The 15351-nt window shown below is 51.2% G+C and overlaps 4 protein-coding genes across 4 annotated transcripts; 1 reads left to right on the top strand and 3 right to left on the bottom strand.

Annotated features, from left to right (window-relative positions):
* Positions 1 to 168: 168 nt before the first annotated feature.
* Positions 169 to 2413, bottom strand: J3458_001415 (uncharacterized protein; the record flags this gene model as incomplete). Its single annotated transcript, XM_007810233.2, has 5 exons — positions 169 to 1328; positions 1393 to 1601; positions 1660 to 1967; positions 2020 to 2106; positions 2171 to 2413. The coding sequence occupies 5 exons, from the start codon at positions 2411 to 2413 to the stop codon at positions 169 to 171; spliced, it is 2007 nt and encodes a 668-aa protein (XP_007808424.2).
* Positions 2414 to 3230: 817 nt separating this feature from the next.
* Positions 3231 to 7584, bottom strand: J3458_001416 (uncharacterized protein). The gene is made up of 2 exons (XM_066116711.1): positions 7056 to 7584; positions 3231 to 6993 (listed from the first exon to the last, which is right to left on the bottom strand). The coding sequence occupies exons 1-2, from the start codon at positions 7140 to 7142 to the stop codon at positions 4837 to 4839; spliced, it is 2244 nt and encodes a 747-aa protein (XP_065978597.1). The 5' UTR covers positions 7143 to 7584; the 3' UTR covers positions 3231 to 4836.
* Positions 7585 to 7844: 260 nt separating this feature from the next.
* On the top strand, positions 7845 to 11959 carry J3458_001417 (uncharacterized protein). Its single transcript, XM_007810231.2, has 4 exons — positions 7845 to 8026; positions 8081 to 8794; positions 8857 to 11130; positions 11241 to 11959. Exons 1-3 carry the CDS (start codon positions 7931 to 7933, stop codon positions 10672 to 10674), a joined length of 2628 nt encoding a protein of 875 aa, XP_007808422.2. The 5' UTR covers positions 7845 to 7930; the 3' UTR covers positions 10675 to 11130; positions 11241 to 11959.
* A 413-nt stretch (positions 11960 to 12372) lies between these two features.
* Positions 12373 to 15351, bottom strand: SMI1_1 (Cell wall assembly regulator). Its single transcript, XM_007810230.2, has 3 exons — positions 14921 to 15351; positions 14757 to 14809; positions 12373 to 14678 (listed from the first exon to the last, which is right to left on the bottom strand). Exons 1-3 carry the CDS (start codon positions 14929 to 14931, stop codon positions 13174 to 13176), a joined length of 1569 nt encoding a protein of 522 aa, XP_007808421.2. The 5' UTR covers positions 14932 to 15351; the 3' UTR covers positions 12373 to 13173.

The raw sequence follows: 15351 nt of genomic DNA on the forward strand, positions 1-15351 counted from the left end.
CGCCATCAGGATCGAGAGAATCGAGACCATTCATGTTGCCGTGTTCCACAAATCATCCAATTTTGACAATCATGCCAGGAGGCTATGTTAATGTTTTACATAACGTCTTCACCTATATACACCAACCACAACACCCAACAACACGCAATGCTTGACCCCTAAAATACACTACGCATCTGCGGCGCCCTTGGTCCCCTTCGCCTTTGCTTCAGCAATAACTTCGTCCATAATCTTCTTCAACTCCTGCAGCGCGGCGTCGTCGGCGCCCACAGCCGACAGGGTCTTCAGCGTAATGGGGACGCCACACTCGTCGTGCTCTCCCCTTTCGTCCTGGATACCAGACCGCTTTGTCAGGTTGATGCCGGGCTTTGGCTTCCAGCAATTGTCCTGGCTGCGGGCAGCGCGTAGCTGGCAGATCTCGTTGGTCTTGCAGTCGCCGGTGCAGGAGGCGGGCTGCCAGCCACGGGACTTGCGGGCAATGTAGGCGTTGAACTGGGCGTCGTCGTTTTCAAAGGCCACGGTGACGTTGTGCCAGAAGGCGGGCGTGAGCTCGGCCTTGGGGTCGGTGAGAGGAGGTGAGACGAGCGGGCCGTAGGACTCCTTGGCCGAGTAGAGCTTTGTCCAGACGGGGGTTGTCTGGAAGGAAGGGTTGGTCATGTCAGCCATGTAGGTGGTGTGGTCGAGGACGGCAAAGGTGTCCGGATCGACGGTGTAGACGCGGAACGAGGGCATGCCAGAAGTGGGCGTGAGGGATGGCGCAATATACGAGGTCATAAAGGCGTTGGAGGCGCTGCGGTGCGCGTAGTCGCTGTACGACAATTCGAAGTGGTCGACGTGCGTGTGGCCGAAGAAACTTGCTGCAATGGTGTTTTGGTACCGTTTGAACACTTGATCGAGGTAGTTGGAGCCGTCGCGGAGGGCGTCTGCCTCGCCGAGCGGCATGTGGCCCATGATATAGACGCGTTCCTTGGCTTTCTCGGCGGCGTCGAGCTCATTGATGAGCCAGGCGATTTGGCCGTTGGGATCCTTGTCCTCGTACGACTGGTACATCCAGAAGTTGTGGCGGTAGTAGAGATTAGTGTTGAGAGAGATAATGCGGAGGTTGCCTTTGGGGTACTTGGTCGAGTAGGCACCGATCTTTTCGACCATGGCGGTTGAGCTTTCGCCAATCCAGTGTTCCCAGTCAGAGGAGAGGAGGTTGTAGACCCATTGGCTGTCGTGGCCGATGGCATTGGGGACAAAGGCGTTGACGGGGTGGGCTTCGTGGTTACCGGCAGTGCCGTAGACGAGTTTCAGGCTTGAGTTCATGGTGTCGTACGCATGTTGGACTTGGGGTGTTAGCTGCGTGTGAGGGCAGTTGTGGGTTGCGAGAAAAACAAAACAAGAACTTACTCAGGTTGGTGTTGTACGGCTGGCTGGTGTTCCAGATGGCGTGGTCGACGATATCGCCGGTGAAAATAGTAAAGGCGGCGTCGGGCACAATCGAGTTGATAGCGTCATACATGCTTCGCTCCAGAGTAAAGGGCACATCACACATGTGGTCACCGTTGGGTCCAGCAGGGAACCCGGTGTTGCCAGGTTGGTCGTCCTTGGTGTAGGGTCTTTGTTGAGTTGATTTAGCCTCAGCCTTGCCTGTGGTGAAGGTGGGGGCAAACGTACCTGCAGCAAATAGGCCTGCCATCGCACTGAGTGCTGGACCCAGGGACATACAAGGGATCGATGTGAATATCAGAGTAGTGAACAATCTTGATGGGATCCTTGCCACCAGGCCTTGGTCGACCACCAGTAGGTTGCGCCGAAGGGTAAGTAATATCCCACGTTTGCACATCAGGGTATCCACAAACGCCCAAGAAGGTCGTGCAAAATGCCTTGGAGGTTCTTGAGCCAACGGAGATCTTGCGAATGTCTGCTGCAATGATGGGGCCTTCGAGAGCAACAGCGCCGTCACAAACGTCGTCGGGTTGGACCTAGGGGCGTTAGCACAAAACAATTCACGTCTTGTATGCGCAGAGGACAAACCTTTGCAAGCTTGCAAATCCCCTGGATCACCTTGACAAAAGCTCCATCACCGAAGAATGCGAGAACTTTGAGCGCACCCAGCAGCAGCTACACACCAGTTAGCATCATGTGCCTGATGGATGGATGGAGATTTGCATGTACGGATTCTCACCTCTCCGCCGGCACAAGTAGTAGCGTCCTTGAGCTTTTGCCAAATGTCATCCAAAAGACCTCTCTCAACCAATGCTCTGGTTAAAAGCTCAACGTCACGTGGAGAAAGCTGGTCCAAGTCCCGAGAGTTTAGCAACTCAAAGTCTCGTGCAAACAGATCGCGGGATTCTTGAGAAGAAGAAGCAGCCGCAGCCTGGACCACAGGGCCCAAGGCAAGCAAGGGGAGCAGAGAGCCGGGACGCATGGCTACGGGTAGTGTTGGTTCGAGTCAAACTGCAAACACTCTTGCTCAATTATCAGGAAGCTGATGTCTCGCGTGACCTTGGCAGACTGCTGATCTGATCTCAAAGGGTGGCCATCTGACTACATTTATAGAATGGCACTAAACAACAAGACTAATGACAAAAAAAGCACGTACAGACGTCCACGGAAGTCAATACTATCCCGGCAAGTCTGTCTCACTGCCGTCACCTATTCATCCTGGAGGGAACAATCCCACTCGGCTGAGAGTGCCGTGGAGGGCCCCCAACGATGCCACGATTAGCATTGAGCTACCCCCGATAGTCCAATGTCAAGTTGTAGGATGGGATCTCGCCTCGGGACCGGACGTGGTATTGAGGATGTCAGTACGGCATTAGCTGGATCCAATAAGGGATAAGATGAGCGGCATGCTCCGCCTGTGCCGGTGGAGAGGATGGCTGAATGGTCCCGAGCCATGATAGCGGCCCTGGTGTATGCCGGGGGAGCAGAACCGGGGGTAGACACCTTTGGGCAAATCGGTAGCGTAACTGGATAAAGCGCCGGCCTGGGAAAGCGCACGTAGATGCTGTTATTGGCAGCTGGACAAGATGGATGGTGTGGGGGAAGAAGGATAGAGATGTTTGGCCGAGCACGTTGGCGCAGAAGTTCAAAATAATGGTGCAGAAAACGGTGCAGAGGTGTGGCAGCCACGAGGTCCGTGATTGGCCGAGCGGCGAGGCGCGGCGAGGCACGAACCGAATGGCCCATCCCATCTGCATCGCCGGGTCTCGTGAGGCAAGCCACCACCGCACCAGAGCAGCAGACGAGAGGACAGGCAGCAAACGAGAGGACAGGCAGCAAACGAGCAGAAGATACGACATGTTGAACTGCTGTGTCAAGCGTGGGAATATCGGCGTGACCGGATCCCAGTTGGACTGACTCTGGAGTTATCACCTCAACTTTCTTCTCCACAAACTGGGACCAGCCAGCTTGAACCAGCAACCCTAGAGGAAACTCCATGTCTGAGTCAATTACCAAAGTTCCAATTATACCAAGTGGAATTCTGCATATTGTACTCCGTACTCCCGAGCCCCAGTACACTACTTCAGGTCAGTCGGTGTCAGGCAAAAAGCAAACACCGCCAAGCAAGGCTGACTCCTTCTCACATCGTCTGCAGTTCACCGCTGACAAGATTGCAGACATCCTCGAGCCGAAGCTGTGATGATGTAGTCATGCAGCAGAGACACACAAGGATCCATCTCCGACTCGCCTTCCCAATTCTAACCCCTCCTCACTCCAAACACCGCCTTTACGGAGTACAGACGGCCCCCAAAATATCCAGATTGCCAGATAACCTTGCAGCCATCGAAATCACCTTGTTCCTCGTACGTCCCATCTCTACAGTTTCCTAAATGCTTCTAGCTCAGCGTCCTGCTGATCGGGTACCCACGTCTGAGCGCCAAAAATGTCTCGGGTCGCACATTTTGTACATACGAACTGCACCAGTAGACACCCCGGCCTTTCAAGAAGAAACTAAAAATGTTGACTTTATTGATGAACGTGCATGGAATGAGAGTTGGATAATCCGTGGTTTGACCTTCTTTGCCAAGAACCGAGCTAGGGTCCTTTTGAGGGGAACAAACCAGATATTATTGTCCATAGATTGACATCTTCTACCCGAAACTCGAGTTGAATGGGACGCCATCTAGCATTCATCTTGGCTCGCCGAGTAATTTCATTAGAATCAACGGGCCGTCTGGTAAAGACAACGTGGTTGACACAATGACTTGTTCACATATGCTATCTTCACCAAGGAGATCAACTATGGAGATACGAAATAGCAGCTCCGCCTTGTGGGGAAGGCGATGGCCCAGTTCGTCGGACTTGAAACTACTCAACTGACTTCTCGGCTTTTGGGTTCCCTGAAAGGCAACTAAACTTAATGTTAGAGTTGCGTCAATGGCAAGTTACCTACGTTGTATGTCGGCAACCAAAGAAGCTGACAGCGAATTCGGTATACGTACTCCTCCCGCCGAACAAGTTGAAGTCTACACGGAACGCTGCATTCATGTGTTGTTGTTGACTACTCCCACTCGGAGCATGTCGATGAGCCAAAGCTCCGTAATCAAGGCGGCCAGTGCGGCGCGCAGCTATGTGAGCAGTGCAATTACTACCCAAGTTGCAACACATTGTGTACGTTACATTGACATATGTGTTGTGAAATACTGTAGGAATATATAATCGACCCGGTGGGTTGGGTTTCTTTCCACTTGACCCCTCTTGGCCTTTTATCCGCTTGTCGTCAGCTATAATACACAGTAATATACATTCTATCCTAAATGCTGCATGCTCGCCGCATCACCATACCCATGCCATGCGCTCCGCCTTGCCGTGCATTCATCATTTCCCGATAAGTTGAGTATGCCGTCAACTGCTTCCCGCATTCGGAGGCAGCGGATCCTTATCCCATGCGACATACACCGGACTCCCAGCCTCCTTTTGCTTTCGCTTCTCGCGGAACTTTTCCCCCTTTTTGGTCATCATGGGTAACTTGCCCTTGAACATGCGGTGCCAGTCGGCTGAACGAGTACCAGGATCTGTGGCCAGAACGTCCTTTCTACGCTTCTTAATCTTGGAATAGATGCTTTGTGCTCTCTTGTCTGGTAACTCGGTGATTGTGTATTGCACAGACCAGTCAAACTTCTTCTCGGCCCCAAACGGCCGCTCAACGAATTCGCCATTGACTTTGTTGCGAATGGTGACGTACATGCCCAAGAGCTCCGGCGTTGGCTCGTCAGGGACACTGTCATCCATTTTCGTGTCAATGTCGACATCAGCGGCCGATTCCACGAGTCTAGTGTCATCAGCGTCCGTCCCTGCGTCTCTTTCATCGGCTGGAATAAATTCTGCCTTTTTGGCTTGAGTTGCCAAGTCGACAACCTTGCGTTCGAATGGTCTCAAGTTGGTACTGTTCTTGTTGATCCCTTTGGTCACTTTGACAATAAGGTTGGCCAATGTGGTGCTATCAGAGTCAGGTTGGCCGTCCGCCGCCTTTTCTTCGTCAGCTTCTTCATCTTTTTCTGCCCGAGACACTCGTGACTCCTTAGCTTCCGACGAATGGGCCGTGAGCGCCGAAACCAGTTCATCCAAGTATTTCTCGCTCTCCAATTCGGTCTTATTCTGAAGCAGACCACTATGTTCAAGAGCTTCCTGGACTGCCTCTCGTATGGACCGCACTCCCAGGGATTCATTCTCGACTGCTTCGTCAACCTTGGACATCATTTCCTTCCAAGTATCCTCATTTTGTGGATCGTCGGCGGAAATATCATCAGAACCTCTATCGGACTCTTCGCCCTTCGTCGTTTCTCCCTGGACAGTCTCGGTAGCTCCAGCAGACTCTGCCTCTCGTTCTTCACGACTGAGACTCTGAATTTCGCGCTCTAGTTGCTCCATTGACAGCTTCCCGGCCTCTTGTGTCTTTCTCATTTCCTCCTCAGTTACTGGCTCTACAAAAAAGTAAGTCAGAGGAACCTTTGTCGGCCGCGTCTCGACATGTAGTCGTAGAGTTCGCCCCGGAAACCGCTGAGTGGCCCGATTCATGAGGTCATTAAGCAAGGCAATGCTGCCCTTGAACTCCTCATCACCCAGCCGTGGATCGTGTGTGCCATGGATTGCGTGGTCCATTTCTGCCAAGCTGATGTATTGAAACCCGAATATCCTCTGCGTGTTATGGAAGGCTACGAAAATGCCATCCATGCGGCCCATTCGAACTTGTAGCGAGTACTTCAAGAATGCTGCTCGAATCATGTCGTAGTACTCGCGTTCAAAAGATTCCCATTGTCCAAAGCGCTTCCGGATCTCGTAGCCGACGCCCTTTTCATAATCCTTTACGTCCATCCGTATCGAGACTACAGCCCTTGTTTTCAGATCAAACACGCCTGAGCCGGGCAAACGAGGATCGTGGGCGTCAAGTTGTGACCGCATCATGAAGTCGCCTAGTGTCGTGAAGTGATATGCCTCCTCTGCATTCTTTTCTTCTTCCGAAAGTTTATGGGAGCCTGACCGTCGGTACTTTTCAAACTCTTCCTTTGGCAACGTAAGTAACTTCTCCATCGACTTGCCTAGCATGCTAAGAATATTCTCCGTATCGTACTCCTTGTCTGCGTCAATTGCATACACGCCGTCTTTCAAGTGTGCGAATGCAGCGGCTGGCCCACGGCTAAGGGCGGTGAAATTCAGTGACTCGGGCGTAAGCGACTTGGAAAGGCTATCAAAATTTGGTTGCCTCCAAGCCGAAAGGAGAAAGTGAAAGTGCGATAAGATGGATGTCATACTTGATGTTGAGCCACAGTATTTAAGTCCGTGTGCAGCACATAGCTCTCGTAGCTTGGAGTCTTTGGATGAAGTTATATATTCTTTCAATGCGTCAAAATCGAATTCCTCAACAGGCATGATGGATGCCAAGTATGGGTCGAAATTGAATACGCCAGACCGATGATCCTGCATATGATACACTCCAGGATTAAAAAGCACTCTGTCCAAGTTATAGCTTAAAGGCGGTGGCGGTTGTTGAGACGCGTTTTCCTCGACAGGCTTTAGCTTCAATTTATGCGGTCTAATGACTTTTACGTCCAACGCTGCTTTACCTCTTGTCCGTTTGGATTTTGGTGCTCCCTTCTTCGGTGTTGGCTCTGATGCTTCGTCGCTCGGGGCTGCGTTGGCGTCTTTCTCATTGTTTTTTGAAACGGTCGTCTCTGTCGCCTCGCCGTCTTTGCACACCTCCATTCGTGAGCGGAGCGTTGTCCGAACTTCCCCGTCGCTCTGATCACGCGCTTCGGCAGGTGTCGGATCCCCGTTTGAAGGCAAAGTAGTTTCGGATTGGCCTACTGCTTCGGGTTTGAAAAACGAGGCCCATTTCTTTTGAGTTTCCTCGGGTTTCTGCCCGTCTCGATCTTGCTTTCGTGGGTTTCGGGTGCTGGGCGCAGATTTGCCATCGCTCTGGTCCGTGGCCAAGTAGTGTGTTGTGGACAGAGGCCTCGTCCTTTGCGGTAAGCTTGCGATCTGTTGAGCTCTTGTACAATACAGAGATCTGGCCAATTGGCCACTGCAGCATCGGACGCGGAGCATCTCGGATGCTGGGTGCAGATGAACCAGTGCTGTCTTTTTATATTGCGGCACGAGGAGCCTTGACGAGCCGTTGAAAAAGTGAGGAAGCCTTTGCTTACTGTCGAACGAGATTCTGTAGTGTTATCGATAAGCTACCTAGGTACATAGCACTCCGTACTCCGTACAGTACTACTCCGCAGTATCAAATGATGTATCGACGTACGGGACCCATATTTGTGCTGAATGATTGGTTGAGGCATAGCTACGGACCGGCTCCTTCATTGTCTTGAGCTGGCTGGCATTGGGCATTTGAGGCACGGAGGCTTCGTACTCCATGTTCAGTTTGGCTGGTCCTCCATTCCGCAACGTCATCCTTAGATTCCGGAGTTGAAGGCGACAGCCTTGCGCTGCAGAGATGGGCGCAAGCGATTCCAAGATTGTCTTCAAGCAGGGCATTTTCAGGCTCTCTGAGGAACGCCATATTCCTTCAGGCGATCCATACTGGACATCGGTACACAAAGCCCAGCTGCTACAATTATTGTTGCTTACTGACGAGAGTGTGTAGTTTTGGGAGCTTCCAGAATCCTCCGAGGATGTTTTCAGTCTTTTCTCTCCTAACGACATCCGAAGAACCCGGGACAAAGCATTAGAAAACATCGAGAACTTAATCTTAGCGTTAACGTCGCGACTATTCCTGCTTCGACATCATCCATCGTTTCCCGATCCCGTGCTCGCTCCCGAGAAGGATGCCTTGAACTGCATTCGAGTATTAACTCGGTTGCTTCCCTATCTATACGAAAAAGAGAGCCTTAGTAGCTGGCAAGAACGCTTCTTTTGGGGCCCGCGTCGAAGGAAGACACGGCGGGCCATTATCGCAAACGAAGTTCTTTTTGACGGAGCAGAGAATGACAAACAAGAAAGCAAACCTAATGCTGAGGAATACGAAGAAGTCAAGCCCCTTGCGGAGGAGCTCATAGACACTCTGATAGATTTACTCTTTTATTCCGACCTTACCATCACTCGTCAACCTCATGGCCACGACAAAGTCACATACGCAATATGGCAGAGCGGTGTTGGATGCAATAATGCCGTTGCGACAACCAAGGAATTTGAGAGTAATCGCGCGGAGATCCTACGACTACTGCTGGCGCTGGCTGGTCAGAGCATGTACTCCACACCAGGAGTTCTCGCTCAAGCTGGAACACGAACGCTGACATATCTCTGCACCTGTCAGGACAAGCAAATTGTCCTTTCGGTTCTCTGCTCTTTACTTAATACGGTACGTTTGACAACACATTCAGCAAATTGAATCGTATATTTTAGACGCTAACTGATACGTAGACTCTCAAATTCAACCCGGCAAGCTGGCGAGTGCCGTATAGCACATTGGGATTCAAAGATGCCAAGCAAATCTTGGTGACTTATTCTTTAGAGTTTTTGCTCACGCTACTCGTATACCCGATTCCTGAACAACCCAATCAGTCGAACATAGCTTCCAAGAACTCCTACCGCCATTTCTTGGGCCGTTTGCACCGACCGCAAGACTTTCAGTTTATCGTTGATGGCATGTCGAGGATACTCAGCCAGCCACTCCAAGAAAAGACATCATACCTGCCAGGGGCTCAGGCCACTACCAACTTCGCACCTGAAATCCTGATGTTCTTCTGGGAAATAACACAATGCAATAAGCGATTTCGATCCTTCATCATCGAAACGGACCGAGTGCATGACTTTGTGGTGTTGACAATATTTTATGCGCTTGAATACAAGAACGAACCTGCCAAGCAGGGAGTCGTCCGAATGTGCGCATTTTTGCTCCAGACGCTCAGTGTTGATTCAAAGTTTGGTCCTAGTCTGAACAAGCCATTCGAGGGTCAAGACAGTCTACCTGTAGGCATCCGCATCAACGGCTTCAAGGGCACGTATTGCGATTTCCTGATTCATTCCATCTACAACCTCATCACATCAAGCCAAGGCAGCTTCACAGCCATCTACCCGGCCCTCTTGGCGGTCATTAACAACATATCGCCATATATTCAGGGACTCGGTGCGGCAGGCAGCTCACAGCTAATGCACCTCTTCACGTCAACGTCATCCCCATCGTTTCTCCTCGCGAACGAGACCAACTATCAACTCTTGCACTCACTCATGGAATCCATAAGTGCTATCATCGATCATAACTATCGGAAGAACCCAGAACTTGTCTTGGCTATTGTCAAAAATCGAAAGCGAATCGAAGCTTTGCGGTCTTTCACGCTTGAAAGTGGCCAAGAGGAGATTGAACGAAGAAAACGGCTGAAGAAGGACCGTGTCGACTCGGTAGACTCTGGGTCTATCCGAAGCTCATTTGATTCCACACGAAGTCCATCTGTTGCTCCAGTCAAGTCTCCAATTTTGGATGAAATCACCGAGGATGGCACCTTTGCGATTGGGGACTCTGACGACGATAGTGATGAAGACGCTCAACCGACGCCGACCCAATCGACGACGAGTGAGAACCCGTCACAAGCCTCATCAGCAGGCAACTTTGATGATGCCGTCCCAACTCAGCTGCGTGGCATGTCTGAAAAGGCTCGTGGCAAGATGCCAGCTGGAAGCCGCCCGTTCTCGAGACAGAATAGTACTACAAGTCTCGGCGGACAATCGTCCTCGGCAAGAATGCAGAGTAGTTCATTTGAGCCTACCTCACAATGGATCGACGGCTGGCTGCCAGAGCTACCTCTTCACAGCATCTTGACGGTGATTCAGCAGGTTTCTAGTGTGTTGCCTCGTCAGGCTGGTCGAGAAGTGCTAACTCCGGAGCTCGTTCGTCGCATCCGAGAGATTGATTTGATTGGTATAGAACCTTCTGCGGCCCGGGTCCATTCTTTTGAGTGGTCTCCCCTTGCCTTGGGGTGGTACGAATCGCTGTTATGGGGCGTCGTCTTTTCCAACGAGATGCAAATTGCGAAGGGAACAATGGGCATCTGGAGTGGCACGGCAATCAAGCTATTTCGCGTGCAAGAAACTGCGCCAGCGGGACCTACGCTGACTTCTCCCAGGGGAGCGGTCGATGCTGTGGGTAGCAACATTGTCTCTCGTATCGGACAAATCAACCTGCGAGGGGGCCAAGCGGCACCAAATGCGAATCCCAGCACCTCACCAAGGATGGGCCCATAAACTGCTGGCAGCAGGGCACAAACAAAGCAGAGAGTACAGAAGTAGCAAACAGAAATCAGCATTGAATCATAGCTGGGCGTTTTACGGCAAAGCTTGGAACTGGATGGCCGGTTGTCGATCCCGCAACAAACTAGAACGCATGTACCGTATGATAATATCGAATCCTACTATTGGATGTCTCTCTGGGTGGCTGTATTCAGATCAAATGCGATGTGTGTTGAATTGTACTAGCTCTTCCTGGCGGGAATTTCGGACTGACGCCATTGCGTAATAGCTTTGACGTTAATCTTAAAACACACTCCCAAGAATGCGCATGGATTTCTTGGCCACCCGTCTCTCTCACAAGGTGTGGCTGGCGTGTCAAGCATTGAGTATGCTTGTAAAGGAGTCGGTATCGTGGCCAGGCGCTAGGATATTCAATAATATGACCAAGCTCATGACCGGCTCAAGACTGATGTGCGTCTTCCTTGACTCCAACCCGCAGGATATTTCTTGAGCGGCTCAGCCGCCATGTCTTAAGCCAAGGTGTCGTGTGTAAGTTTTAAGCACTAATGCAGGTACACCAGTGCGAATCACTGCTCTCTTTGATTGGGAAGACGGCGAGAGCGAAAAGAATAGAAATGGCTTCCCGTAGAGACTGGATGAGCTAGAGAGTATGTGATATGCTGGCTAGGATTGAGTGGTTCACACTGCGACATGGCGGCGGCACCTCTTGAGACGTATTACTGAGAAGACGCAATTCCTCAACACAATCATACCATGTCTCGCGTTGGTACTGAGGGTCAAGATGATTTTGGACGAGGCTGGAGAAAAAGCTGGTTGGCAACATGACTCTGCTGGGCGATAGTGTCCACATGACTATTGGGGCAGAGAGGCAACTTGTCAAAACTGGTGCGACTGATGAGGAAAAGAATCGAGGCGTTGGAGGGTAAATTAATATTCTCCATGTTCTTCTGACAGATGTGGACAAGAATGCCGCCGCTTTGGTGCCACGACGACGCTGAGAAGAAATTTTTGCTACGTTGCGGATAAATGGCGGCAGTCATATCGGCCCGAGAATACCGGCCAAATGAGAACGAAAGTACATGGTGATTGAGAAATAAATAGGATTAAGATGTACCAGTTTTCTGTTGATGAATACCGTCATGGCCCTGGACGCCACTTGCAGAGTCCAACTTGGGTGTGACGGCGGGTGTCAAGTCTAATTTTAGCCTCTGCAACAACACACACACTTCACGTAGTCAATGGGCGTGGCGTCCTACTCAGCCACAGTCGCCCGGGCAGCAGACGGATGAGAGATTGGAAAGCATGGCTGTTCAAGATTCATGCGCGTCCTCTAGAGTCGAGAAGTCAATTCAAGTAGTTACCTGATACTTGGCCGATGCCGTGTCATTCGATTCCGTGCCATTGGCCACGATCGCGAGTTATGGCAATTTAGCTCGGGGTATTTCATCGAGGCAGCTGGTGGCACTCGAAATGGAGGAGCCCCGAGAACGAGCTGCACCAACTCTCGCTTCACAAGACTGGACAAATAGCCTGACAAGTAGCAATGCCTTGCTGCATCACCACCCCATGGTATCTTTATAGAGAGACTGAATGAAGCCGTCCCCTTCACGAGATATCCAAACCCCCTTCAGCTTATCTAGAAGGCATTAACCACCTTGGCGTCATTAATGAAAGGGCGTCATCCTCGGTATATTCTCATGTGTAACTCTTTTTTTTTTTTTTTGTGTCTGCCGATAGTTTGACTCAACGGATTCTTCGTGCACAACTTCCCCCCATCTATCTGCACAGCAATTTAGCACAGATACGTCATTCTCACCGACTCGCTATTATCAGCAACCCCCAGAACACACCGCGCAATTACCCACAAGCCTCCATTGCATCCAGGATAATAATAATATTAACACGTATACTCGTACACACGAATCAAAAGTGAATAAACTACACTCCGGTCAAGTGACTGCAGCAGCGGCACATGTAACAGCCGGATTAAGCAAAAAAAAAAAAAAAAAAAAAAAAAAGAACCATATGATGGAGTACCGGCTTCCTCAGACTTCGTCCAAACATACCCAGATCTATCCTGCCGTCGGCAGCAACGAGTCTCAACATACAACATGCAGAACGGTGAGGAAATAAAGTCCAAGGCCACAAACTCTGTACGCTGATTTTATCTTCGTCTTCCATTGTTCCCTAATCATGCGGGATCAGTTCCCGCCTCGTCAAAAAGTACCGTGTATGACCTCGACCCTTGAAAAAATTAATCAAACGACAAAGCCTCTCCGGGTCGGTTGCTATGACACCCCAAACGCCTATATGATTGCCTTATGTATACGAGCCATATCAACATTAACACTGTCCATGCCCATAGCCACGGGGGTGCGGGTTGAGGCGGTGCGTCAATGTTAAAAAGTCATGCCTCCATTTTTGTATGCCACAAATCTTACAACGAGCCTCTGTATATGTTTTTGTTGTCTCGCATTCGGTGTACCGCGTCGCTCAAATCTCAATCGTCTTCATTGTGTCGTCCGCGATTGCAGGCGCCTTGCGATTCATCTTTGCCGGGTGCTCATTCTCCTTGTCCTTGAGCACATCCGAGTCGGTTCGGGCCATCATTGTAATGCGCAGACCATTCTTCCCCTCTTCACTCTCTCGTGGAGTTTCCACCTCTACTAGTTTGCTGGGCTCGATTTCGGCGCTTGGCACCTCGGGAATTGCAGATTCCTCCGTCACTCTACTCAAGGGGTTTCTGCCGTATCCTCCGGCTCTCATGGGACTTGCCAGGGGTGACGAACCGCTCAATCGCTGCAAAGATCTACCCCGAGCATCGCCATTGGCCTCAACAGGGCTACCATACGGAGAGGCAGAGCGTGATCCAAGAGGGGAAGTAGCCTTTCCGGCGGCTACCGACTGCCGCTTATTGGGACCGGGTCGCCGTCCATGTTTTTGATCCATTCTCCACCTCAGGATATTGAAGTAGGCCGGTTCGACCCGTGCATCTTTAAACTCCCTCAGCTTCAACTCACCAGTCTCTTCATCTACGAACCATTTGCCACTGTTCAGGTCATCAGCAACCAGGGCGAGAAAAGCGGCCCAGGACCGTGCCACAACATATTTGGTATCATAGTCTCGTCCAAACAGAATAATTTGCCCCCAGCGGCCGTTGGGTCCAGGGGCCAGGTCAACAGCCAAGTTGTTGCCACCCCAGTCCCGGACAAGGGGAATCCAACCGCTGTGCGCATAGGCCTTTTGAACCGAGTTGGCGGGGACGGAGCCTTGGCGGGCGAGAAGGCTCTGTCTCCATTCGCCGTCACCAGCAGAAGACGAAGACGAGGGCCGTGGCGGTTGCTGCTTTGATGAAGAAGCTTCACTGTTGCCACCAAATGCCTTGGACGGAGTAGTCGGCTTCGGAGGAGAGTTGTCCAATAGATACTGGTGGTTGACACGTCTCCATTGATCCCACTCTTGTACGATTTCCTCGCAGTCCATCAACATCGAACCAAAGATAATTCCAGTAGGGTTTCCTCCTCGTTCCTGGCCGTCGTGAACCATGAGCGACTCACGAACGTCTTGTGGCAGGGAGCAATCGAGTTGATGCTCTAGATCGTTGAGATCGTTGGTTGTGGCGCCTTCACCCAGTTGGTCCCACAGCTCGGTATAATTCTCCTCGGCCCATGAGTCAATGCGCTCCCATGAGTAGCGAACGGGAGGCGGGGGGGGAAGACCATCTTGGAAAGGCTGCATGGGAACGTCGCCAGGGCTCTGAACCTCGAAACCATCACCTCGTTGTGCTGACTGCGAGCGCATTCCCGGTGAATAGCCTCTGACGATGGGACTTTGGGTTCCATTACGGATGGGCGAGCTGCGACCTCCCTCGTCAGTGTATGGAGAAGTGATGTCAGCGCGTGAGTCTGAAGCAGTAGCGACGCCTGTCAGTATTCCGTTTCGGCCATTGTGAAGAGGAACGTGACGACCAGTTCGTTGGGGGGAATCAAAGGTTGAGTCTGTAAAACACGTTTAGTATCCAAAGCACTAAACACAGCAAGCAAAGGCATGCAAAATGGCAGACAAGGTGGGCTTACGTCGATCATTACTCGTCATAGTGTGCCAAAAGGACAGAAGGGCATTGCTGAAGCTATTTACAAACGTCAGCATTAGCAAGGGACGTATCCAAAAGGCGAGCAATGTAGCGCGTAACCATGGGGTTTCGCCAAGTGTTGAGGGGAAAGCGCGGAAGAGGGCTTACGGGTTTGCCATGACGATATGGCCGTGATACGGGGAGCCCTGCGGGCCAAAAAAAAAAAAACACGATTGGTCAAAGTTGATGGATGGCAATATTGCTGAGACTCGAGTGTGTCAGTGGTTCGTCAGATGGCCCGTCAGATGGCCACGGAGGATGTGTTGGTCTGCGCGCTGGATGTCGAATATTTCCCCTAAATGCAAGATCCGCGACGTGCAAGGTGACGGGCAGGATTTGGGAGGATGTCAACTGGGAAGTGGAGACGAGAGCGAGGAGGGAGAACAGCGAGTGTCGTAAAAGGAGAGGCAGAACAAGACTGGTAAAAAAAAAAGAGAGAGAGTTGAATTGTACTGTAACGGCGCAAGAGCAGATCGGCGGCAGTGGTAGCGAATGGCCAGGAAAATGTGGTTTGCGGCAAAAGGAAAGTTGAGTTGTTG

This window comes from Metarhizium acridum (assembly GCF_019434415.1).
Source record: "Metarhizium acridum strain ARSEF 324 chromosome Unknown scaffold_1, whole genome shotgun sequence".
Lineage (NCBI taxonomy): Eukaryota > Fungi > Ascomycota > Sordariomycetes > Hypocreales > Clavicipitaceae > Metarhizium > Metarhizium acridum.

Bases quoted from the DNA above. Each gene is read 5' to 3' on its own strand.
- J3458_001416 (XM_066116711.1), bottom strand. From the start codon at position 7,142: ATGAGAAAGACGCCAACGCAGCCCCGAGCGACGAAGCATCAGAGCCAA. The intron at 6,994-7,055 runs GTAAAGCAGCGT...AAGCCTGTCGAG, and splicing joins AAAATCCAAACGGACAAGAG to GAAAACGCGTCTCAACAACC.
- J3458_001417 (XM_007810231.2), top strand. From the start codon at position 7,931: ATGGGCGCAAGCGATTCCAAGATTGTCTTCAAGCAGGGCATTTTCAGG. The intron at 8,027-8,080 runs GTACACAAAGCC...GAGAGTGTGTAG, and splicing joins GCGATCCATACTGGACATCG to TTTTGGGAGCTTCCAGAATC. The intron at 8,795-8,856 runs GTACGTTTGACA...ACTGATACGTAG, and splicing joins TCTGCTCTTTACTTAATACG to ACTCTCAAATTCAACCCGGC.
- SMI1_1 (XM_007810230.2), bottom strand. The intron at 14,679-14,756 runs GTAAGCCCACCT...CGTGTTTTACAG, and splicing joins TATGACGAGTAATGATCGAC to ACTCAACCTTTGATTCCCCC.